This window comes from Ctenopharyngodon idella, chromosome 7 (genome assembly GCF_019924925.1).
Source record: "Ctenopharyngodon idella isolate HZGC_01 chromosome 7, HZGC01, whole genome shotgun sequence".
NCBI classification, from domain to species: Eukaryota; Metazoa; Chordata; class Actinopteri; order Cypriniformes; family Xenocyprididae; genus Ctenopharyngodon; species Ctenopharyngodon idella.
The window spans coordinates 18049284-18074787 of record NC_067226.1 but is presented as its reverse complement, the minus strand read 5'-3'; the positions used below and the strand labels follow the sequence as shown (position 1 = coordinate 18074787).

At 37.9% G+C, this 25504-nt stretch overlaps 1 protein-coding gene across 6 annotated transcripts in view; it reads left to right on the top strand.

Moving 5' to 3' along the window:
- mtss1lb (MTSS I-BAR domain containing 2b) overlaps positions 1–24793 on the top strand; it is a 69002-nt gene extending 44209 nt beyond the window's left edge. The window contains exons 4-16 of one of the 6 annotated variants that reach the window (XM_051899671.1): positions 7615–7699; positions 8308–8399; positions 8491–8565; positions 9486–9494; positions 10215–10372; positions 11353–11460; positions 11562–11659; positions 12911–13130; positions 16098–16172; positions 16460–16609; positions 17035–17211; positions 18937–19102; positions 19212–24793. In XM_051899671.1, coding sequence (XP_051755631.1) covers positions 7615–7699; positions 8308–8399; positions 8491–8565; positions 9486–9494; positions 10215–10372; positions 11353–11460; positions 11562–11659; positions 12911–13130; positions 16098–16172; positions 16460–16609; positions 17035–17211; positions 18937–19102; positions 19212–19972 — 2174 coding nt within the window. In that variant the 3' untranslated portion in view covers positions 19973–24793. The remainder of the gene's footprint in view (positions 1–7614; positions 7700–8307; positions 8400–8490; positions 8566–9485; positions 9495–10214; positions 10373–11352; positions 11461–11561; positions 11660–12910; positions 13131–16097; positions 16173–16459; positions 16610–17034; positions 17212–18936; positions 19103–19211) is intronic. The other 5 variants (XM_051899673.1, XM_051899672.1, XM_051899675.1 and 2 more) reach the window with 5 other exon arrangements.
- The last annotated feature ends 711 nt before the right edge of the window (positions 24794–25504 follow it).

Below are 25504 nucleotides of genomic sequence, written 5' to 3'. Positions count from 1 at the left end.
TTAGAGCTACCATGTTATTAATATTTTGCTAATATTTAGCTTTTTTAACTATATATGGATATATATATATATATATATATATATATATATATATATATATATATTTATTTGCATTTAGCATGTAGATTCAGCATTGTTCTGTATTCATCCTTATGTTAGTTGATTTTTCATGCATTGACTGTTATCAATTTCAGATTCGCTTTGTTTGTAGCGAGATGGCAAGTCAAGATTAACGATGATGGCGTTGAGTAAATGCACCTGTACGTCAGCTTTTTCAGAAACAGTATAGACCTGCCAGTGTCTCTCTCTCTCTCTTGTGTAAGTGCTCTGTATGCCTTTCTGCTGGTCGTCAGCCAAGTAAATGGCCTTGTTTATCCAGTTACTCTATTCAATTAAGTCCAGAAGCCACAGAAGGAATTCCCAAAAGGCAGATCTCATCCATTTTTGTCTCAGATGTAAAATGATGGAAGATGATCATACAGTACACGCTGACACATAAACACACACAGTTATTATCAGGTGTTGGCGAGTGAGCAAATATTCTGTTGTGAATAACTTTTGGTGTATATGGAGCGCACAACCAGAAGAGTGATTTTGGTGGGCAGTATGGGTTATGATGCACCAGTATGATGGTAGGGATGCATTGGAATTGGTATCATATAGAATTTTAGAATCACACACAGTTTCTGCCAATCTCATGTTAATCTTGAGTACATATAGAGTAATATTGCATCCTTCATATCTCCGAAAAGTCTTTAGTTTTTTCATATTTATAAAAGATAGATACACTGTACCGAGTCTTTCCGAAAAAAGCCGAGCTCCTGGAGGCGTGCCTGCCGTCAGTGCTGTGGGCGGAGCTAAAGAGTCACGAGTGCGCGCAGCTTTTGCGTAGAGATCGTCTGCAAGCTGCGACATCATTATAAATAAAAAGGGAACAAAAACGTTTGTGTTGTTTACATTATATGCACTTGCACGCCGATTGCCAACAAAACATAGACAAAGACTGATGCAGCTTTACTCACCACCCGCGATCTGCAAATCCAGCACCGAACTGGGACTTGTTTACAAAGCATTCATCACCGAAATCTCGGGAACAAACAAACATATGTGCACAACTCCGTTGCTACCCTGGAAAAACAAACTTCATCCACTGTTCCTTTAACGCTGGGTTCTTTGGGAAGCTGAAAAAGTTAATCTTTCCCTCACAACCAAAAACACACTCCTTTGTTGACAGGAGCTGCGATTTCGGAGGCTGCGTTCTCTGGAGGTCACATCTGAAGGCTGCATACATCATCAAGGATGTCATATTTAAGAAAAGTAACCCTAATAAAATTGACTGATATTCATTGTGAGGTGTAAAATACTGTAATTTCTTTCTTACTTTGCAATCTAACCGTTATTTTTCTTAAATGAGACTGCCTCGATATATGCAGCCTTCAAATGCGGCCTTCGAAGGGTGCAGCTCCTGAATTGGGACACAGCCATTGTTGAAAAACCTCTCGGCTTCCGTATCCCGAATGAAGCGCGTTGATGGACGTGCTCTTGCTCTTGCTTTGGGTGATGTGTGTGTGCACGCTTATCAGGGAGAAGTGCCTGTACAAAGAATTCCGTCCTTTATGACGTGATACAGGCCATACTCAAAAAAAAAAAAAATCGCAGAACCATGTCCACAACCGGAAGTAGTATATTTGGCACAGAAATACTCTGTCATACGTCCAACTCGTGTTATGAAACTTTGGCCATGTTTAGCATGAGAATGCAACTCTTTAACAGTGTAAATAAGTCAGAATGCATGAAATAGCATTACACCCCACCTTTAAGAGTTTATTGAGGCGTAGTTAATAGTTAGTTAATAGTGAGAACTGGACCCTAAACTAAAGTGTGACTGTTTTCTGTCTTAATATATTTTCAAATGTAATTTATTTCTGTGATGCCAAAGCTGAATATTCAGCATCATTACTCCAGTCTTCATTGTCACACAATCTTTCAGAAATCATTATAATATGCTGATTTGCCAGTCAAGAAACATTTCTAATTATAATCATTGTTGAAAACAGTTTTGCTGCTTTATATTTTTGTGAAAACCTTGATACACATTTTTTCAGGATTCTTTGATGAATAAAAAATAGTGCCCGTATTTTATGGCTTTCATGCATTGAGTTGTTATGAAACATTACATTTATATTGATTTATTCATTGTATTGATAATGCTTTCATGAAAATTTTAGACTTGGTAAGGGCACTGAGAGAGTGATTAGTGAAATACAATCTTTCATGAGGAAGATGATGAATTCATCCACTCTTTTACAACAGTCCACCTGTTTGTCAACGCTTTCCACTCATCTTTCCCCAGGATGGTCATTTTCACATTGTGGTGACTAAATGTCATGAGAAAAATCAATATGTGGGGGCTAGTGTGGCAGTGTGGGTCTTAGCGATGAGGCCAACAGTAAACACAGGCTGCTGTAACAGATGGAGGCGACAGCACTGTGTGAATTCTGCCACTCTGTACAGATTACTGCGGTAACAACAGTACACTGCTTCAGAGCATACGCTGAGCCGGACATTCTCAAGTGGCCATCAGAGACATTTTAGTCTGATATTTTCTCTGAAAAGGTTTGCGACAGACACTCATTGGGAGAACTGATCATGCGCAGGGAGGACTTATAGCATTAGCCAGATGTTAGCTGTCTCTCTTTACGTTAAAGTCGCAAAGAAACAGAAGTATCATAAGATTTTTCTATCCATTGGTTGTTGATAGGAAGGAGGCTGATGTGAATGCGAGCTTGCAGATGATCAGTGCAGAGTTTAAGCGGACTAAATGATTGGAGAAGTTGGGCATACGTCACCATAGAGAAGTCTGATGTTTTCACTGGAAGATGGAAAAAAAAAGTAACATGCAAGGATGAATCATTCACAAGAAAATCAATAACATTAATTTAGAAATTTAATTTAATGCCAACTTTTTTTTTGGTTGTTTGTTTTTGGATGTAGTGGAAGGTAAAAAACAAACAGAAAAACATCTCATGTCGCTGCTGCCAACAGACACAAACTAATTTAGAAGCAATTAAAATGTGCAACCTCACTTGCTCTTTCCATTCTCACGCTTTCTCATTCCTGGTTTTTGTCTTTCGTAATTTTCTCTCACTATCTTTAGGTATGGTGACACTTTGACATTAGACACTGTATCATCTCACTCTGCTGTGTGTGTTTGTGGGATGGATTAATGAATGGTTGCTGGGTAGAACAGGAGGCACGAGGCAGGAATGTGTTAATTATGAATGGAGCTTCTCTCGTGGCTTACTGGAGGCTCTCATTGGAGAAACACTGTGTTGGTATGCATGTTTGCCCTTTAGAGTGTGTGTGTGTGTGTGTGTGTGTGTGTGTGTGTGTGTGTGTGTGTGTGCATTTTTGTGACACATCAGGACACAAATTTGTATAATGACATGGGTATGACATAGGTATTACAAGGAGAGGGTGACTTTAGGGTGAGGGTGACTTATGAGGACATTACCCCATGTCCCCATTTTTCAAAAGGCTTCTAAATCATACAGAATGAGTTTTTGTGAGAAAGTAAAAATGTGCACAGTTTCCTGTGATGGGTAGGTTTAGAGGTAGGGGTAGTGTAGGGCGATAGAAAATACGGTTTGTACAGTATAAAAACCATTACGCCTATGGAATGTCCCCACAATTCACAAAAACAAACCTGTGTGTGTGTGTGTGTGTGTGTGTGTGTGTGTCGGCATGCATGCATGTTTAACTCAGTGCGCTCAGAGCAGCCATGTAGAAAATCTATGTTAGTGAACACATTACTGCTATAGCAAAATGGCAATAGATAGTTGGCAATAGATAATGGCAATATGAGACAAAGGCATGTCAATGCTATGTTGTTGTGATTTTGCCAAATCATCTATAGATATAAACATAACTTAAATCTCAGTTGTTTCTCATAGACAGCAATGAGATTAAACTGATATGAAGAATCATATGTCTCCTCTAGTGTGTCAAAAGTAGGGATGTGCGAGACTAGCCGACGAACGTTAGTCGATTAAACGATACTGCTGCTGCTAGTCGACTTGGAAAACACTAGTCGTTTACATGTTACTTTTTTTTTTTTTTTTTTTTTTGCCCTTTTAATGTTTTGCTTTATATTTTTACAAAGGCTACGTTTAAATTACATTCATGTTAATGTTACATATAGAAATTAGTATATTATTTATAAAAGTGTATATCTGCAGCAGAAAACAAAATCATTTAATTGTACCTCAGATTTAGCATGTGTTGGTTTTCTCAGTTGCGCACGCGGCGGGTTCAGAGAAATGTCCACTTGGAAGATGAGCAAGGTGAGGGAGTATTTTAAAAGCCTACACAAAACTTTTTCGTTTTCTTCAATGTCATGTCAAACTAGTATAGGCTTGTTATACTACCGGTTATATGGTATGAAAGTTTTTATCGGATTAAAGGAGAAACATTATGAATGAAACTACTATATCAACATCCTAACTAAGTAAATACAGTTAAATAATGTAGTTGTCAGTACACATAGAGTTTTTCTTGCGATTTTTGCCGCCCGTCATGTGTACAAATCATTTTCATACACAAGAAGCGCGTTCATACCTGGACACTCAAGCAGTTGCCGTGGTAATGAACAACAATACCTTAACGCACTGACTTATGTGGACTAACTTTTATTTGAGGAAATCTGTTTATAATAAGCCATTAGGTTTAAACTTATTGGTCCTGCGCTGCCTTTTGACTCAGTTGATTTGACTCAGTTCTTTTTTCAAATTGGGCAGGGTTAGATTAGTCGACTAGTCGGTTGCAAAATTTCCGTTTAAACAGTAATGAAATTAGTCGTTGCGAACATCCCTAGTCAAAAGTGTGTCAAAAGATCTCAACAATGTCTCAAATTATTCTCATATTTGTGACCCTGGACCACAAAACCAGTCATAAGGGTCAATTTTATGAAATGGAGATTTATACATCACCTGAAAGCTGAATAAATAAGCTTTTCATTGATGTATGGTTTGTTATGATAGGACAATATTTGATACAACTGTTTGAAAATCTGGAATCTGAGGGTGCAAAAAAATCTAAATATTGAGAAAATCGCCTTTAAAGTTGTCCAAATGAAGTCCTTAGCAATGCATATCCACTCACAAAAATACATTTTTGATATATTTACGGTAGGAAATTTACAAAATATCCTCATGGAACATGATCTTTACTTAATATCCTAATGATTTTTGGCATAAAAGAAAAATCGATAATTTTGACCCATACAATGTATTGTTGGCTATTGCTATAAATATACCCGTGCGACTTATGACTGGTTTTGTGGTCCAGGGTCACATTTGTCAAGACACTAACTTCTGCAATAAGAGTCTGGCGTTTCAGTATTAACTCAAATGTTTCTCATCAAATTCTTCCAAAACCAAACAATCTGAGCTATGGTATTCACATTCATTTAATATCCCTATACTCTCAATTGTCAACAATTTAATTCAAGCCTCAATTATGACTTTATCTCTCCCCAGAAATTGTAGGAGAAACATCTGAGACAGTGTGGATACTTAAGAAACATAAATAAGAACCAAATTAGTCTCTTGAGATATGAAAGAGAAATTAAAGTAATAAAATTGCTTAAAATTATCTCTTAATTATTTGTTTAAGGCGAGATGCAACTGGCTAAAATGCTGAAACGCTAAAACGATTTTGAGATTTTGGGCTTTTTGGCTTTTTTTTTCAGACTAGTGGTAAGAAAACATCCGAAATCCACCTTTAAGCATTCATTTTTGGCACTTTATCTGTTTGTGACTATAGATTTCCATTACAATACATATTTTTAAAGGCCGTTTTCTCAAAATGAGTTTTTTCTCCTACACTGAGCCATATATCTCCACTTCAGAAGCACTTACATAAACCAAACTTCACAGTTTTATTCCTATCTATATTCTGAAGGGTTTTTACAGAGGGATTTGTTCATATATAATTTGCCAGATTATATACAACATTTTATTTCAAAGAAAAATTGTGAAAGTCTATTTTTTTCTGACTGTTCACAGTATTTTCTGCATTATGGAGTGATAAAAAGAGATACCTAAAATCCCTCTGTAAAAACCTTTGACTCTAATATGTCAAAAAAAATGAAACAAGAATTCTGAACCTGACTTCATCCAATGTTCAGATTTTTGTACTACAATTTTATGCAAATTAGTGCATTTTTAAGTAAACAATGCCTCATTTGCATATTTAAATATAACATTTTGCAAAAATGTTTGCAATTCTTATTGTAATCAATCCACTGGGGAAGTGGTGATAACTATTAGTTAGGCTTTTTTTTTTTTACCCTATTTACTTGCAGTGTCTCACCTTAACATAAATATGGGCAGAAATAATTATTAAATACATAATAAATACCAGTAAGATATACAAATAGGTCTATATCATTTTCCATAAATGGTAAAAAATAGATTGCTCTTCAACCCAATGTTCAAGGCACATCTTTTAACTTTTGAGGGTCAGAGTTGATTTGTTAGGGTTTGTGCCTCTTTGACAGGCCTAGATTAACCATGTAAGGCCTAGATTACTGAACTGCTCTAATCTGGCTGAATCTCATTCCTCTGGTACTGGAGATCTGAGGTCAGCAAAGACCAGGATTTAATGCTGGAATGTAGGTTTCATCACCCTTAGAATAAGCTGAAAATACTGATGCAGAGAATAGACGAGTAAATCATTCCCCGCAGCCACCCCGGTAACAGAGAAACATAAGCCTTTATTGTTTATTGATACAATGACATGGCATTTCATCTTCAAAGTTGTTTTCTTTCTTTTTTCATATTGTGTTGTGACAGTCATATGAAATACAATGTTCTTATATTGTAAATAATTTGTATCCTATTTTGAAGGTCACGGTACAGTTAAATCTAAAAGGCTGGTGTGGTTCCAGGCAACACTTACAGACTTCTCATTTCAACAATTCAGTTTGACATCTTAAACACTTCAGGAAAATAATAGCTGTCCAGGCCACCTTCTTTGGAAGAAAGCACACTGACTCTTATAAATACTGGGGTCAGGATTTTCCAAACGTTTTTTTTTTTTTTTTCCACAAACTGCTACTAAAAATAGCCTAATTTATACTGTAGCTACAGGTTACACACACACTTTGGGGAATCTGATAAATTAAACCACTCTATTTGGACTGCAGTGAGCATAAATTACTGTGGTTCATGTTTATGATATACATCTAATTCAGTCCTGAAACTCTAGAGGGCGCAGGCTGATAGGTCTATTAAATACAAGCAGTCACTGCATGGCACAAGCTGATTGGCCTCTGCTGATCCTGCAGCCAGTGAAACATTTAACATTTAAATAGTCTGGTTCATTGTTTGCTGTAAGCTAGTCCTGCAATGCGCTGTCAGAGTTTCTCTGAAACCCTCCTCCTCCCCCAGCTCCACCTGCTACAGGAATTATGCTAAAACTAATCTGAGAGTTGTCATGAAGTTGTACACTTGATGGTCGTGATCAAAGTGCAGCGTATAAAGGTGCAGTAATTTCAGTGTAATAATTTCAGCATTGTTCTGACAGGCTTTCTTTCACTTGTGCATTCTGTAGGTGCCACCAGGGATATCGGATCAGCGCTGACCCGCATGTGTATGAGGCATCGCAGCATTGAGGCGAAACTACGCCATTTTACTAAGTACGACCACACTCCTTCTGTTAACTACATCCTTTGTGTTATAGTTTAAAAGTCTATATACAACACATATACATATGATTATACACAACACAAGAACATACTAGAGCACGAACAAGGGCCAAAAGATTTCATATAATCATATGTGAAGCTACAACAGTGGTGTCTATTAAGCAGCATTATCATAAGTCATCTGGAATATTAAATTCTGATTGGTTTATTATGGCATTTCGTGGTCAAATATTTTTTTTCTAACATTAATTTCAACCCAAATCAGTAAATCAGTCTTTTATTTTATTTTATTTTATTTTGCACACTTTAATCACAGACTCACTCTCAAAGTCTACATGCCAGTATGACACTAGCATGGCAAGAGAACACAAATACACATACGTTTCACACTTTATTAGTGGACATCTGCAGACAATTCCCTCTGATAAACTAATGAATGGTGGCCTCAGACTTTAAGCCACATTGTACCAAAGCTTTCATTTTGCATGGTTTGACCCCCCCACAGGGTTGATGATGTTTCCTTGTTAATGTTTGTTAATGAGAACCTCTGACTCGGCTATGAACGGTTGAGAACATGATCCTCTCTCCATTGCTCTCAGTGCTTTGATGGAGAGCCTGATCACTCCTCTACAGGACCGCATTGAAGACTGGAAGAAGACAGCCAATCAACTGGACAAGGACCATGCCAAAGGTGACTAAGCACTTTTTTTGTCCATATGGACAACTATGTCAGTTCTTAAAAAGTAGACAACACAAATTTTCACACACTTTCATTTTCACAGAGTACAAACGGTCTCGTCATGAAATAAAGAAAAAATCTTCGGACACCATGAAATTACAGAAAAAAGCCAAGAAAGGTAACACCTTCTTTCCACTAAGAAATTTACAGCATGACAAAAAAATTGGTCAGTTGATTCTGTGAAATATTGTCACACAAACAAACAACACACTAGCATACCAGTGTTTTAATGTCAGTGAACCTGATGGATCAGATCAATATTACATAACATTGCCCTATTGCAAAGCAGAAAAATGTTGGGAATAACTCAAGGACATTACCTCAAGGTCAAAACCGGCTGTTTTATTTGACGTTCAGAACAACCAGCTGTTTGGATGCCATCAGCGTTCACTGTGTTTTTAGTGGCTCTAATGGTTTATGATGGACAGTTGAATCTCGGAGCTGTTTTTAAAGCCGCATAGACTGCACAGAGTGCACAATGCCAATGCGCTTGGTGAAATTACCGATCCCTTTATAGCAGGCAAACAATCCTCTGTAATGTAAGCAACCCCCTCTGCTGGCTTAAATGCAGAAGTGCAACTCTCACCTCATTTGCTAAGCAGTTCGTGTTCATATCCCAGCAGCCAATAATTTCTGCTTTTGAAGATAGGCTGACAATCCTGTGTGTTACTAGGAAGAGTCCAGTGTTAAAGGAAAAGCTCCCTTTTATTATTTTGTTACAAGTTCAGCATCTCATTCCTTCTAAGACCATTCAGTTTGATAAGACTACCTATTTGAATTCCTTCTGGATCCATTGCTCATTAAATCTTACATTTTTGGCTGTTTTTTGAATTTTGTTTTGATTCGATTTGCTGTGGTGGTTTGGCTTTTCTGAAACAATTTGGCCGTAAAATGAGCTGAATTGCTTCCTAATACTAACCCTAACACAGTGCTCTCCCTCCTCTCTTTCTCTGTATCTCTTTCTCTCTGTTCTTTACCCTCTCTTGGATTCCCTCCGTGTTGTGTTCTCTCTCTTTTTCATCTACTCTCCCTCTATAGAACTACAGGGTAAGTATGTTTTTCCATGCAAAGCTGTAGCTCACTTAGATTCTTCTCACTCGTTTCTCTGCATGGCCCTTTAACTCGGCCTCAACCCGAAAAAAGACCCACTCACGTCTGCAGACAGTTCTGTGGCCGTCGGATTTAACACCACATGACATTTTGGCTTGACAACTTACAACAAGTGATTTCTCCCATAATAACACCTGAGGGTTTGCTTTGTGCATGATTTTGCTGATGCCGTCCCAGCATGCATGCTGCTTGTGTTCCTGGAAGCAGTTCTACTGCGGATAACTGACTTTGCTTCCTTAGCAAAGGTCACGACCATCTCTAACAATCTAGCCTGCATGAGTTAACCTTCTAACTTCTTCTGGGAGGTTCCATGTGTTTCATTAAGTGTAGAAGATGTTCGATCGCAGAGTTCAGAACCATCTGTCTCCATCTGTTGTGTAGGTGCTAGTCGGAGTAGTTCGTTTTGTTCTGTGTTCACATTATGCCTGTATTGTTGGAGGCTGGAAGAGAGAATTATCCTCATGTTCTAATGCTGTATTCCCTCTTGTGTCACTTTTTTCTTCTGATTGTCCTTTACAATCTTCTTATTTTTCCATTTGACTTTCTATGTTGTCTGATACTGGCCGTTTTTCATTCTGTCCATTCTCCACCTTTTTTCATCCCTCTCCCTGTCTTCCTTCCCTTCTTTTCTGTTATGCTCTCTGACGCCCCCTTTAGGCCGGGGGGACCTTCAGCCTCAGCTGGACAGTGCCATGCAGGATGTGAATGACATGTACCTGCTGATGGAGGAGACAGAGAAGCAGGCGGTGCGGCGTGCTCTAGTGGAGGAGAGAGGACGCTTCTGTACCTTCATCAGCTTCCTGCAGCCTGTAGTGGTACAGCCCACCTCAACGTCACTTACATGAGCTGTACAGCTGCTCCGCTCAATAAGAGAACTTGAGATTTTAGATTTGAGAGTGCATTTAATTTCATCCTCAGTTTACTTGGTGAAATAAAGCTTGTTTTGAGGAAATCCCTTTATGTGAAGGACATTTATTTAGTTAATGAAGTTCACATTTTGGATTTTTAATTGTAAATGCAGTACCATTTAATAATAATAATGTTTCAATGTTTTTGAAAAAAGTCTCAGCAAGGCTGCATTTATTTGATAAAAATACAGTAGTTTAAAAAAAATAAATAAATAAGCAGTTTGTGTTGCTTAATATTGTGGAAACCGTGGCAATTTTTTTCAGAATTCTGAAATTTTTTTGAACGGTAGTGTATGATGGACATATAATAACTATTTACTTAGTAATAAATATAATTTTAGATTTTTGTAAAGGAATTCATACATACATAAACACAACATTCTTTTTTATAATTAAATTTATCTACAAAACTTATATAAATAAACAATAAATCAAAAGATTTTCTTTTGAAATGTAAAGCGTAAACATTTCATAAACATTTTGCTTGCTATATTGTATATGACAATGGTAATGAAGAACCTGTCTTAAAGGGATAGTTCACCCAAAAATTAAAATTGTCATCATTTACTCTCCCTCAAGTTGTTCCAAACCTATATAAATTTCTTTTTTCTGCTGTACACAAAGGAAGAGCTTGGTTACAAACATCTGCTTAAGATCTGCTTGGTTACAAACATTCTTCCTTTTTATTTGAATTTATTTGGAACAACTTGAGGGGGGTAATTGATGACAGAATTGTCATTTTTGGGTGAATATTCACAAGAAAAGAAAAAAAAAAACATATGCTCTTAGAACGTGTTATTGTCTGTCATTTGAATGGCATTATGCATTGAAAAAAGGTAATCTAAAAATGATAACATCTAAATTAACTGGTTCTTTGCCCTTGTCAGAATGGAGAGATTGCCATGTTGGGAGAGATCACTCATCTCCAGGCCATTATTGATGACCTCACCGTGTTAACCTCAGACCCCCACAAACTGCCCCCAGCCAGCGAGCAGGTGCACATGCTCCTTATATACTTCAGTCATCATGTAGCATGTACAGTGCTTTACAGAAACAAACCATAGTAAGACATTAACATTATGTTTCTTTCTTTCAGGTAATAAAAGACCTTAAGGGTTCTGATTACTCTTGGTCCTACCAGACTCCCCCCTCCTCTCCCAGCAGCTCCGGCTCCAGGAAAAGCAGCATGTGCAGGTGAGATCAAGATTGATAAAGAAATAAAGAGAGACAGTGATGTTAGCACACTTATTAAATCTTTATTTATGCTTATTAGCCTTTTTTTTTCTGCTGGATGGATTTGTTGCTTGTGCTGTGTACTATGTTGCTCGGCTTTTCATTGTTGTAATTGCTTTGAAAATTGCTGTTTGTTGCAAAATGACAGTAAAGTTTACCACAAAATATGGAAGCTTATACTTGTAACTACCCTGCTGGGGGGGGGGGTTGCTGATGCTACTACTGCTGCGCTACACAATCTCCCTCTATGTTGACATCACATGTAACCCCCTGACTGCACATTAGTCGCAAGAGTCAGAGCACTGCGGTCATTCAAATGTTATTTTGTATTCCTGTAAAAGCCTTGCTTTCAACTGACACAGTTTAATGCTTATTGATTCATGTTATTCATCCATTGAGTCCTTGTGATTACAATTAACAAATTAGACTAAAGTAGCTTGTTTAACATGATTTTATTAGTTTTCTAATTCACTAGCGTAACTTCAGTGCTGTACTCTTTTAAATAAATATTCCAGGTTAAATACATTTGAAACCCCATTAGCAGAATCTGTCTAATATTCCTGTTTTAACCCGGAATATGATGAAACAATTATTTCAGAAAGAAGTGAAAGCATTTCAAGATCACTTTTACATAACCAGTCCCTTTAGAGTTTTTGATTAGACCATTAGCGTTTTGCTTTGGCTCCAGGGCCAATTACAGCTTCGTTTTATAATAGTATCATTTAGTACCTGTTTGTGTGTGCCGCCTCGCATGGAGTCATGGGGGTTGATTCAAGTGTGTCGGCTGCAAAGCGCCGACACATCTGAACACAGCCTTCAATCTCCATACTAGGCCCCCTGTGTCACACCTGTCAAACTTTGTCTTACATATGTTCTCCCTCTGCCCCCCACCCCGACCTCCATCCTTACCCATCAACCCCTGCTTGAGACCTTTGTTCCTCCATCTCCTTTTCACCAACAACTTTTTTCTCAAACATTTGTTCATTTAAATGTCATTATTACGTAATTTTTTCTTTACATCAATCTTTACAAAATGTTTGACTTTATCTGTCAATCATGTTCCTGTCATCCTGTAAAACCCTCTCATGCTCATTCTGATCTTGTGGGTGTGGTTCACACTTATCGGCATATAACCTGCCCATATTTGACCCTCCGTACCCCACCCTTGTACCCTGGTCCTCTGCCCTGTCGCACTTTCCCTTGCCCCTGCAGCAGTGTAAACAGCGCCCATAGTAGTGCCTCTCGATCCTCTGGTGGCTCTCAGACTCACTCACCCAGTTCGTCCTGTCGCTACCGCAGCCTGGCCCAACCGCTAACAACCGCTGCACACCGCCTCAGCAGCGTCTCCTCCCACGACTCTGGCTTCATCTCCCAGGACGCCAACGTCTACTCCAAACCCCCATCACCCATGCCCTCCGATATAACCAGTCAGGTATTTATTTCTAGTTTATTTGTGTTTAAGTAATTTCCTGTTGTCTTAAAGAAATGTTGGTAATACGAAGTTATACAGTACATTTAACTGAGTGATATATCAGTCAAACTAACCCATGTAAAACAATAAAGCAACCATATCTATTGTTGTAATAGATGGTAAATATTTATTTATATACACTACTGTTTGGGCTCAGTAAGATGTTTTAAAAATGTTGTCTTGACGCACAAAAATATCTTTTGTTGGTTTGTTTTCATCATATACACTACTTATCAAAAGTTTGGGGGTCAGTGTGGTGTTTTAATGTTTTGAAGGAAGTCTCTTATGTTTACCAAGGCTGCATTTATTTGATAAAAAAATACTGTACAAAATTATGAAATATTATTACAATTTAAAATAACTGTTGTCTATTTTAATATATTTTAAAATGTAATTTATTTCTGTGATGGCAAAGCTGAATTTTCAGCATCATTACTCCAGTCTTCATTGTCACATTATCCTAAATTCGTGATCATGTGTGAATTACATTAAAAGTCTTTAACTGACATGTTTGATCGATTTAATACATCTGTATATGTAAAAATTTGGGGAAAAAAATGTTGCAAGTGTGAGCACACAAAATTGTAGAGCTAAATCTTTCGCCGCTGACCTTGCAATGACTCTGCAGAAATGTCGGGGTGATACAAACTTAAATTGATGCCCCACATAATCGCTTGAGGAAACCACATTGTTACCGCACATCTGTGTCACATCTTTAAACATGGAGCAAGATTCCCTGTCTGCATCTGAAAGATTACAGTGACCTCTTGTGGACAAGACTCAGACATACTGTATATCAAAAAAATTTTGACCAATGGTCAGAATGTGGGTGAGGCAGATTTTTTGCATTCTCTGGAAAAAGTGTTATAGGAAGAGCTTGAAATTTGCTTGTGAAGCTTCATATGTGGAACATAGGCTTTACATTATGTACGCAGATGATGTACTTTCTTAAGCAGGTTTCTTCCAGTAAAGCAAGAGAAATTCACTCGTCTCAGAGCTCACAAGCTACTCTCTTACCATGGGATCAAAAGGGGATTTTTCCTGGCTGTAAATCTATCAAATACATGGCCGAGATGTGTCACTGAAGAATAAGCATATTGAGGGTCAACCTATAATAGAAAATTCAGAAACACACCATGATTTATACATATATATTTTTTTGGTAGCTTAAGGACAGGAATAAACTACCCTGAATCTTTTTAATTTCTTTTTAGTCAAGCAGTCAAGAGTTTTGGGCTGAATTAATTACAGAGGTTTATTACTTAAGCCTCTAACCAGGATGTTAAAGTATTAAAAAAAAAAAAAAAAAAAATCCTCTAAAATGTGGCATATATGAAAACAACCAGCAGATGGCAACATAATCATTAAGCCAGAGCTTCCCAAACTTCAGAGGAGTATGGCCCCCCAAAAACATAGCAAAAGCTTTTTAGATTAATAGATTAATTAGATATATTTGTATATTAGATATATTTAATAAAGCAGATTTTCTCTTTGCACAAAATTATCAACAGTAAGAATTTCATGTGAATTATGAGAACTATGTTTAAAAAAAAAAAATCTAAAAACATCTACATTTAAACTGAGGAACGATGTAAACTAATGTTTGAAAATAAGCAATGTATCTCACCTCGCTATAATGGGAAAAAAAAAAAGTTTTTATATGTTATATATTTGTGTAATAAGGAGGGGAAAATCACATTTTAGAACAATTGGAATATTTTAATTATTTTAATATTTTGATTTAGCCTGGCCACAGCCCCCCTGCAAAACAATGTGCTCCACTAAGCTCTAAAAAAGTATCACTTAAAGGGTTAGTTCACCAAAAAATGAAAATTCTGTCATTAATTACTCATCCTCATGTCGTTCCACACCCGTTTCGTTCACACAAATTAAGATATTTTTGATGAAATCCGAGAGCTCTCTGACTCCTCAATTGACAGCAATTTAACCACCACTTTTAAGTTCCAGTAAGGTACTAAAGATGTGAGGTATAGCTCTCATATTTCATCAAAAATATCTTAATTTGTGTCCGAAGATGAAGAAATGTCCTATGGGTGTGGAACAACATGAGGGTGAGTAATTAATGACAGAATTTTCATTTTTGGGTGAACTAACCCTTTAATTTAAATTTAAATCTTATCCTTAAAATCCTGTTTTTTATGTTGTGTTTTGTTTCATTGAAGCATTAAAAATCAATTGCTGCATGTAATAAATAAAATACATGAAAATATTAAATATTATTATTAATGTTAAGTATTTTAAATGTTATAATTATTATAAATATAAGTTTGGGGCTGGTAAGATTTTAAAAATATCTTTAAGGCTGCATTTGATTAAAAAAAAAATGTAAAAACAGTAATATTGTGAATATTATTACAATTTAACTTTTATATTGAAATTGTAATTTATTATTTTTATGACAGCTGAATTTTCAGCAATGTCACATGATCCTTCAGAAATCACTCTTAAATGCTGATTTGGTGCTCAAGAAACTTTCTCATTAGATTCTGCTTTTTGTGGCAAATGTGACATTTTTTTTTCAGGATACTTTGATGAATAGAAAGTTCAAAAGAACAACATTTATTTGTAATAGAATTTTTTTTTTTTGTAACATTGTAATCAATTTAGTGCACCCTAATGAATAAATGTAATGAGTATAAGTATTAATTTCTTTAAATAAAAATGTACTGACCCCAAACTCTTCTTACCTTCTTACTCTTCTCCTCTTCAATAGTAATTCATATAGCAACACTAAATATGACAAGCCGAAGGACTTTAAGTCCTTTGGTTAAAAACTGTTATAAATTTAAAAAGTCTTTTATCTGTTTATATATGAAGTGTGCATAGCAGTATACCACAACATATCCAAAGAGTTCAAACTTTGACAGAGACCCCCTAAATGGTTCCCTTATATTGTCTCTCTTGCAGAAGTCATCAAGTTCAGCGTCCTCAGAAGCATCTGAGACCTGCCAGTCAGTTAGTGAGTGTAGCTCTCCAACCACAGTAAGTACGGAGCACTCTGTCCGTCAGACATACATGTGCTGAAACTGTCAGTAATATTTTGAGCTGTCCATCTGACCAGTGAGGGTTTTGATGCTGACTGGCAGGTTGGGGTCTTCTCTTTCTTTCTTGCCAGTTTCAGCTTTGTGTTGTCATCAGATTTGATCTTCCCTGCCACTCTCAGCATGTATCTGCAAAGCCACACACACAAAGGCTCCCATACCCCTGTGTAAAGGGAAGGGGGTCTCTCGCTACTCTGACGGTCTCGATCTTATCTCTCCATTCCGCAGTTTGGCTCGTCCTTCGCTACCTTCCGCCCTGCTCTCTCTCACACTGGCTCCATCAGGCCTTTCTCTGTCATACTTCCTGCGTCCCCACCCTATAACCGCTCCCCTGGATCCAACACACCCTCTCCCACATCCAAGGTTCCTTGCTGGAAGGTTTGTCTTCATTGGCACTTCTCATTGCAGTTTTGTTTATTTCCTCTTCATTTATGTGCGTACTTGTGTGTTGAATATGTGCCTCCTGAATAACACTTCTTGACAGTGTTCTGTTTTGGTTTCATTCTGCTTAACCTCATTCATTACCTCATTTTGCTTTTTAACACGCACCTTTTCTGTTGGCTGTTTGATCCTGGTTTCAAATCTCCGGCTGTGAGATTTGCTAAACCGAGCAGGCCACGGAAGGTACCTGTTAGTTTATCCAAGCAAACACTGAGATTGGGCTTTTTCTAAAGCACATAAGACTCTTTTTGTTGAAAGGACACTCAAACTGCTGGATCGTGGGCCAGTCTTCTCTCCCGCCCCTGAGACCGTTGCATTTGTTGCTTTATACTGCCACAAACTAACCGCTTGTACTTCCTCAGGACTGGTCCAAGGTAGGTTCCAGTGAGCAACCGCTGGCCAGCACGCTTCAGAGGAGGAAGGAGCCTCTTGATAGGCTGAGGGAGGCAGAAACCTCTCCTCAGTCACAGGGGTATTCTGGGATGCATCCAGAAGACCCCCAGAGGCCAAGGATGACCCCGGCTACTATAGCTGCCAAGGTAACTTTCACCATATAAAACATTCATCATGCAGATTTTAATTTTAAAAATGCCAAGCGTTTTTTATTTGGCGAAGACATAATGTGCCTGTTTGCTTAGGGCTATTTTATTCAAATATGGATGGTTCTGGCCTTGAGAACTTAATAAGGCTGTGGGTCCTAACCAGCACACTTCCAAGGGGGTCGCAAGATTGCTTAAAATTATTATTATTATTATTATTATTTTTAATTACTTTAAATTAAGCTAAAACAAAATGTAAACTGACATCAGATTTATTCCCTTAACAACTGCTATTTTTAAGAGTTCTCATGGTCTTGTCGACCTGGATATATTAAAGCAATAAGCCCTTAGCTCTTATAAATTCATTGTAAACCACGGCTTCACTGGGCTTTTATAAAACGATTACCACACAATATAAATATTAAAGCCAAAAAATATGTATCAATGAAACTTTCATGATGCCAGAACTGTCCGTTTTATAAGAGGGAATTTTAAAAGTGTCATTTATACACCTGGTCAAGTCATGGAAAATGATAAAAGAATGTCCAAAAAATTATAATGAATATAAATTTTTATAGTTATGTCAAGCTGTAAAATAAAGTATATAAGGGTAGAAATTGCTATTTGTGAGTAAAATAATTTTAAAAACCATGTAATGACAAACAACTAGAAAAGTCATTTAAAACGTCATCACAATAAACCACTGTAATAACTATCACTGTGGTTTGTCCATTGACCGTGTCCAAGATTGGACATCGATTCATCAGAATTAATTTTTATATTTTTTGCAATATCATAAACTTTTCAATCACAGAGTCATTTCCACCGCATCTCAATTGATGTATTGCATTTTAAGAAATTTCAGAGCATCTTCACATTTAGCAATTTATGTGTAATAAATAAACATGCTTTTTACCGACACTGGTTTTGGGGCTGCACGATTATGACAAAAATCATAATTGTCGATTATTTCCTTGAAATTGTAATTGCGATTATTAATTACGATTATTTCAATTTACATTGAATGATATTTTGAATAGCTTTATACCATTGTTTGAAGCAACTGCATGCCATATTTTATATGAAAATAAACAAGCCTAAAACTTTTATTGCTTTATAGCATTAAGCCTCAAATGTAAACTATACATTGGTTTGGTTTCTTCTTCAAAAAAAAGTAAAAATATGCATGGTAATATAATGTTATTATTATGTTATACTAAAACTAAAATTAAAACAATGGAAAAAACCCTTAAGATAACCTGTAGAAAAAAACACACACACATCTTAAGCACGCAGAATAATGTAATGGAGTTCTTTATTTTTTTTTTTTTAATTGCGCCTTTGAACGATTATGTAATTGTGGCATCCGTAATTGTAATCATGATTAGAAATTCTAATAATTGTGCAGCGCTAACTGGTTTCTCCTTGATAAACAAGTACTCCAATCTTTGAAAAAACTGTTTGTTTGTTGTTCACTCCATAATTGTGGGACAATTGTAATTCATGTACAATGTACCGTGTCTCGCAATAAAATTTATTTCACTCTTTGCTTACATAATCTATTTCATTCATTCATGCTTTTAAAAAAAATTTTTTTTTCAATTTTTTTAATTCACTTTTCATAGTTTAATATTCAAAGTCTAGGTATATATACACACACACATTAAACTAACATTGTGTAGTCTGTGCTTGATGTAACTATGTATGTATTGTGTTATGGTGCAGCATGGTGAGGAGGTCTCTCCAGCTGCTAGTGACCTAGCTATGGTGCTGACACGAGGCCTCAGCATGGAGCAGCAGAAGAGCAGCCGAGACTCCCTTCAGTACTCTAGTGGATACAGCACTCAAACAACCACTCCCTCCTGCTCAGAAGATACCATCCCCTCACAGGGTAATACACCCTCAGAAACACCCACATTTACTCAGTAACTCACAGAAATTTCCTCATTATTCATTTAAAAACAAGTTATGAGACAAGTGGGATTTTTTTTCTTTGTCAGGCTCCGATTACGATGGTTACTCAGTGAATGGAGACACTGAGGCTGACGGTCAGGCTGAATTCGATAAATCTTCCACAATTCCCCGCCACAGTAATATTGCCCAGAACTACCGCCGCATGATACAGACTAAGCGTCCCGCTAGCACAGCAGGCCTGCCCAGCGGAGTGGGCGCTCTGGGTGGACCACCGGGCGGAGGGGGCGGCACGGCCACCATCCGCCGAACACCATCTACAAAGCCTGGGGTGAGGCGCACCCTCTCCAACGCTGGCCCTATTCCTATACGCCCACCCATCGTGCCAGTCAAGACCCCCACTGTGCCTGACTCACCTGGCGGGAACGCCGGCCCTCCCGCCCGAGTGGGCAGCGAAGAATGTGTCTTTTATGTGCCGGATGACGCCTCCCCAGGAGCGCTGGAGTACGTAAAGGCCTCTCCAAAGCGGCTGAGCCTGCCTAACACAGCCTGGGGTTCAGGGGGCGTGGGCGGCTTAGAGATGAGTGTGTACGGCCAACCGGGCGAAGAAGATCATCTGCTGGCTGCCAATCGCCACAGTCTGGTGGAGAAGATCGGGGAGCTGGTGGCCAGCGCTCACGCCTTAGGCGAGGGCCAGTTCCCTTTCCCCTCGCTTCCGAACCAGCCCCCGCCGGGCCCTGAGGCCGAGCCAGTGCCCCAGGAGGGTGAGGACATGCTGAGGTCTATTCGTCGAGGGGTGCGACTGCGCAAAACCGTCTCCAACGATCGCTCAGCGCCCCGGATTTTGTGATGCCTCCTGAAGAAATGGGAGAATTAAAGAGCGAAGTAACCCAGAAAAAAAAAAAACTTCACAATGACTCTCTTTAGAAAGCGAGCTATGAAAAAGAGGATTAAAAAATTAAATGTTTAAAGTCATTATAGAAATAATGAATAACAGTAATGAAAAAAAGTAAATGATATGTAACAGCAGGCTCAGGCCACTATAACTCTTAGCGTGTCCGAACGCATGTTTGTCTTATTAACACGCTCATCACCGCGGGATAGTTAAACTGTAGTGAGACAATTAACTACTGAAAGAACAAGGGGCCAGGATGTTTGGGGGATTTTTGTGGTCCGCTCCAGATCTTCGCATGGTCCCCCTATAATAACGGCCCTCCTCAAACTATGGACCCCAGGAATCAGTGCTGGAGAAGCTCATGGGGTACGCAGGGGCTCTTTGCAATTCCTTGCCCTCCACAACACTCTCTCTAACCCCACCCTCACCTCCAGTAAATTTGACATCACATCCTGAAAGTCTAGTGGTATCGCTGTTGTGTGTTGGTCTGCAGTCTGGAGGTGAGCAGGGCTCTGCTGCAGGTCAGCTCGTGGTTGTGTAGAGGGACGGGATTTATCTTTTGTTTGTACACTTCCGTGGTCTTGTTTTATTTAGGAGCAGGTAATCGCCTCCTAGCTCCTATGAGTAGGAAACGTTCATGTCAGGTATGTGGATTTTTGTAGAATTAGGGTTTAAAAACCATCATGATAAATGTGGAGCAATAATGCTTTTTTTTTTCCTTTGATGGGGGAAGGTTTTAAAGATCAGCTTTTACTAAAGCTGTATGTTTTTGATGTTCAGGTGTCTTCGGAGAAGAAGATGCTTTCGAAGACTTCTTGTCGAGTCTAATTATGGCTTATTTTAAAAGAAAATGAGAAATAGAAAGGATGCAGAGCACTTTCAAGGTGTAGTTTAGACCACTAGTTGTCACTGTGGCCACACTATGTGTGGTGAATGCTGTGAGACGCCGCGGTCACATGCCCTGGTACTTAGGGAGACAAATGTGAGTAGCAATGTCATGATGTAGGAAAAAGAGAGTGATGGGATGTGAAGGAGGTAGGAAGAATGATTTGGAATACAGTAGGGTTCAATTTCTTAATGTTATTTGTTAATGCATTAACTATCATGAACTAGTAATGAACAGCATTTATTAATCTAGGTTAATGTTAATTTTTTTACTTATTGTAATTCATTTTTGATGTTTCAAACAGTATAAATGAGCAATTTTATTCATCAAGGACACAATCTGATCAAAAGTGACAGTAAAGACTTTTATAATTTATCAAAAGATTTTTATTTAACTCTCTATTCATTAAATAATCCTGAAAAAATGTAATCACTTTTTCCACAAAAAAATTAAGCAGGATAGATCGTAGATCATGTGATACTGAAGACTGGAGTAATGGTTGCTGAAAATTCAGCTTTGCCATCACAGGAATAAATTAAAATATATTAAAACAGAAAACAGTTATTTCAAATTGTAATGATATTGTACAATTTTCACAATATCATTTTTGATCAATTAAATCCATCTTTGGTGAGCATAAGAGACTAGAGACAGTTAAAAATCTTAAAAATGGTATTATTTATAAATTTCCATTAACCTAGACATATATGTTGTTCATTGTTAGCTTATGATACCTATTGCATTAACTGTTAACCAATTGAACCTTATTGTAAAGTGTGACTAATGATCTTGAAAGGGAATTTGTTGATACATTATATTTAATTTCCAATTTGAGCTTCTAAAAATATGAGTTTTTCAGGAATGTTCTTTTACTTGTCAAGCTTCAAACCACAGTCCCCTGATATATCTGTTGGAGGGGTGGAGAGAACGAGCTAAGATGAAGGCACACACCTGGCTGCCATTTTTTGGGACATAAGAATGAACTTTGGATCTGCAGAGGGAAGAAAGGGATGATAAAGGAGGTGGAGAGAATGAACTCTGGGAAGAAACTCATCCAGTTGTTTATGATAAAAGCATTCCACTGCCTGTTATAGATGATATAGGAGTACATACCTATGACACGAAAGGTCGCTGGTTACCCCGGTTCACCCGACGTGAAGAAAAACAATGCTCTGTGATGATACTGGATGTGGAAGTGATATGTAGGAGGTCAAAACATAGTTTTAGTCATGTAGTGTCTGTTTGTGAGTGACTTTCTGTTCTCCCAAGACTCCCTATAACCCCTGCAGTCATAAATAGTGCTGTTGCGCCAGACACTTGCTCCTTACTCTGACTTTTGGGTTATTTTTAAATTATTTATTTTGCATAGAGCACTCTGTTTTAGGAATGCCTGTAGCGTGTTCAAAAGGAAAAAGTATGTCTGCTTTGTGACAGTATGAACGAGTGTGCCGATCTCTCGCCGAAAATAGTGCCGTTCTGGAACTCCAAGGCCGTATTGAGAGCAGGCCGGAATGAAAGAACAGGGTTACGGCAATTCAAAGCCCACACTGCCATCCGATGAAAGAGCAGGTCAGAACTTTGTATATATTCATATACATATATATACATGCATATAGATGGTGAACAGTACTAGTTGCTTCACTAAAAACAAATGTCCCACATAAATGTTGTCTTGCAATGGGGTGGCTGAAGAATCAAAGACAAGTGCATTGATTTGGCAGCAATATAGTGAAGTTTGCTGGGCGAAGAGAAAAAAAATATCTGTTACATATCCACATATTTCATGTGAAGCTTCATGGCCTGCAAATCACAAACATACAGCTCTCAGAGGTTCAATTCACAGCAAGTACACAGACACGTATAGGCAGGAGAATACGACAGGAAGAAAGATGGAGAGTGAATGAGAAGTGAAAGAGAAAGAAGAATGAGAAGAGTAAGCGTGAGAAAGACAAGGCCAGCACAGAATAATTGCTGAAAGAAACAGGTGGGAAGCGAAGCGTAGAAGTGAGAGGGGAGGGAGACACAAAAGCTTGATTGCAGGTAGTTGGCTTACTGTTGTCTCTTTATTGTAACGTCAGTCTCTGTGGGTTTCTGCTCCCGAGGTCGAAGCAAGATGACAGTTAAAAGCACCTCTGGAGGAAACTGAGAGATAGAAAAACGATCACTGTCACTTATGAGCTCAGCCTTCAGCTTCTCAATACCCACATACTCACACAGCAGATAGACTATTTTGGTTCTCAGGTGATTATAAACACATTTTCTCTTTGTTTTACAGTGTTTGACATCATGTTCATTTGTCTCCCGCTGAATGTCATAATATGCTCATTGCTCACTATAAGGCTGGCTCACGATTCAGCTGTGGAAAGATGATTTCTTTGGTCTGTTATCTTATGGCTGAAATTTGTGAAGCTCAGAATTCAGTTTGTCCAATATACTCTTGTGGAAATTCATAACTATTTTATGTTTTTGGTGAATTTTGGACAATTAGTATGAATTCATACAGTCTCATTCGTACAATCTGGCTTATGCCTCACTGATGATTAGCTTTAGACTTGGACCTTCATGTTTATGTTTTTTCTTTTTCTCTAAAAATCATACTTTTCTGTACAAATCACATTGTACAAATTAATACAAAGTCACCACCCCGAAAAATAGTTACTTTTTCTTTTGAGATCGGGTTGGTTTGTTCCTGGAGCACCCCTGGTTATTATCAGGTATTATCAGGGAAGAAGTGGTTTAGAAATATATGTGCTTTGATGATGTGTAAATGTGATTTTTGAGGGCAATATTTTATTTTAATCCTCACAACTTCCTCCTTTGCTCTTAAGAAGAGCCATCTCGACCGTCTCCCACTCTCATCTAAAAATAAATAAATAAATGCATCCCTTACACATTATCATTTTGAGAGGATTTGCCTGGAGAACCATTAGTAAGTAGCACATTGGACATTTTTTTTAAAACTAAACAAGTGTCTTCAGTTCTGCCTTTACATGTTGGTAAGCCAAGCAAATGCCAAAAAAGAACTGAATTGGCTGTCCTTTTTATTTACATTAAGTATTTGACCAAATCCTATAGAGTTAGCACAATCAATAAGTATAATGTTAGCCTTATGCAACTTTATGCCTTTTTGATATTCACTCAGCCTTTCCTCTGTCATGCCATTTCCTTTTGCGTTGTGTTTCACATCTCTAAAATGGCTACAGACAATAAATTACTATGTGGTGCGGGTGACAGAGGGATGAAATGCTCATTTAGCCCGCAACACATGCAGCCCCCATCATTCTTATCCACCCTCTGTTCCTCGAAAATGCCCTGAAAGACACCCGTCTCCCACGCTCGGTTCAGCCACGACACTGCGATTTCCCCTCGCTGTCATCTTCACCGCGCGCTCGTGCCTCTTGGAGGGAGGGCTTGGCAACCGGGTGTCATGGAAACTGAGCCGTGTGTCTTACGCCATTAGCTGCGAGTCTCTCTTTTCCACTCGCAAACAAGTAGCATCACGCACATGCCTCACAACAGACCACAAACCGCAGGCTCTACGGCTCAACACTTAGCCGGTGTACTTGATTATGATTTCATTTTCGTGTAAAATATATGACGTGTGCATTTATTTTTCGTCCGACCCCATCCCCCCTTCATCCTCTTGACTGAAGTTGAGTAACGCTACAGGTTCTGTTGTGTCTGTCTTTCTTATTTCGGCTTTCTCGCTTACTTCTCTGCTTTAATTTATTGTGCTGTTTTCTTAAGGCTAATTTGCCACTGTTGCTGATAACATCATTTCCTTTTTGGTAATATTTATCCTTCTAATTTTTGTTAAGTTTAGTCACAGCTAATGTAACAAAACACACTGTGATGATTCCAGTATTAATAAAAGTTGTACTTAAACTGTGTGATGTGAAGAATATTTATTTGCGTTGTGTTAACATTTCTGTGAGGGAAAAAAATCTATTTCCTGTTTGGGAGGGTGTATGGAAGCCCATAAACAAAAGTTCTTTCTTTGTAAAAGGTCGAAATTATGAGATACGAAGTCATAATTATTAAATAAAAAGTCGAAATAATGACAATAAAAAAGGTCAAAATTGTGTCAAAAGTCAATTTTTGTCATAATTGACTTTGTAAGTCAGATTTTTGTCGATTTTTTTTTTTTATTATTATTTTTTTTTTGTCATTATTCCGAGTTTTATGGCAATTATGACTTACGTATGTCATGATTTCGATTAATCATGATTTACCACAGCATGGTATTTTTTCTTACGTGACAATCTGATTAACGTTCCCATTTAGAGTGTGCAAGGTTTATTGCAGACGCCAGGGGGCGCCAAAGCGTCTGTGACTAAATTTGTGACTGCAATTCAACAGAAAGTTTGTTCTAATTTTTCAATATTATGTGTAGAATTTGAAGTTGAAAAACATAAATCTTGTCTTTCAGACTGAAAATAAACAACTTGCAAAACCTCTGTAATTAAAATCACAAGTAAGTCTCTAAGCGCCAATCTTGTGCTTATCAGCCTTATAATAACGACTTTCGACAGTAGAGAGAAAGACCGAGATTAGCAATTCAGCTTTTGTGTTATTTGCTGAGAAAGCCCCTGAAGGTGTAT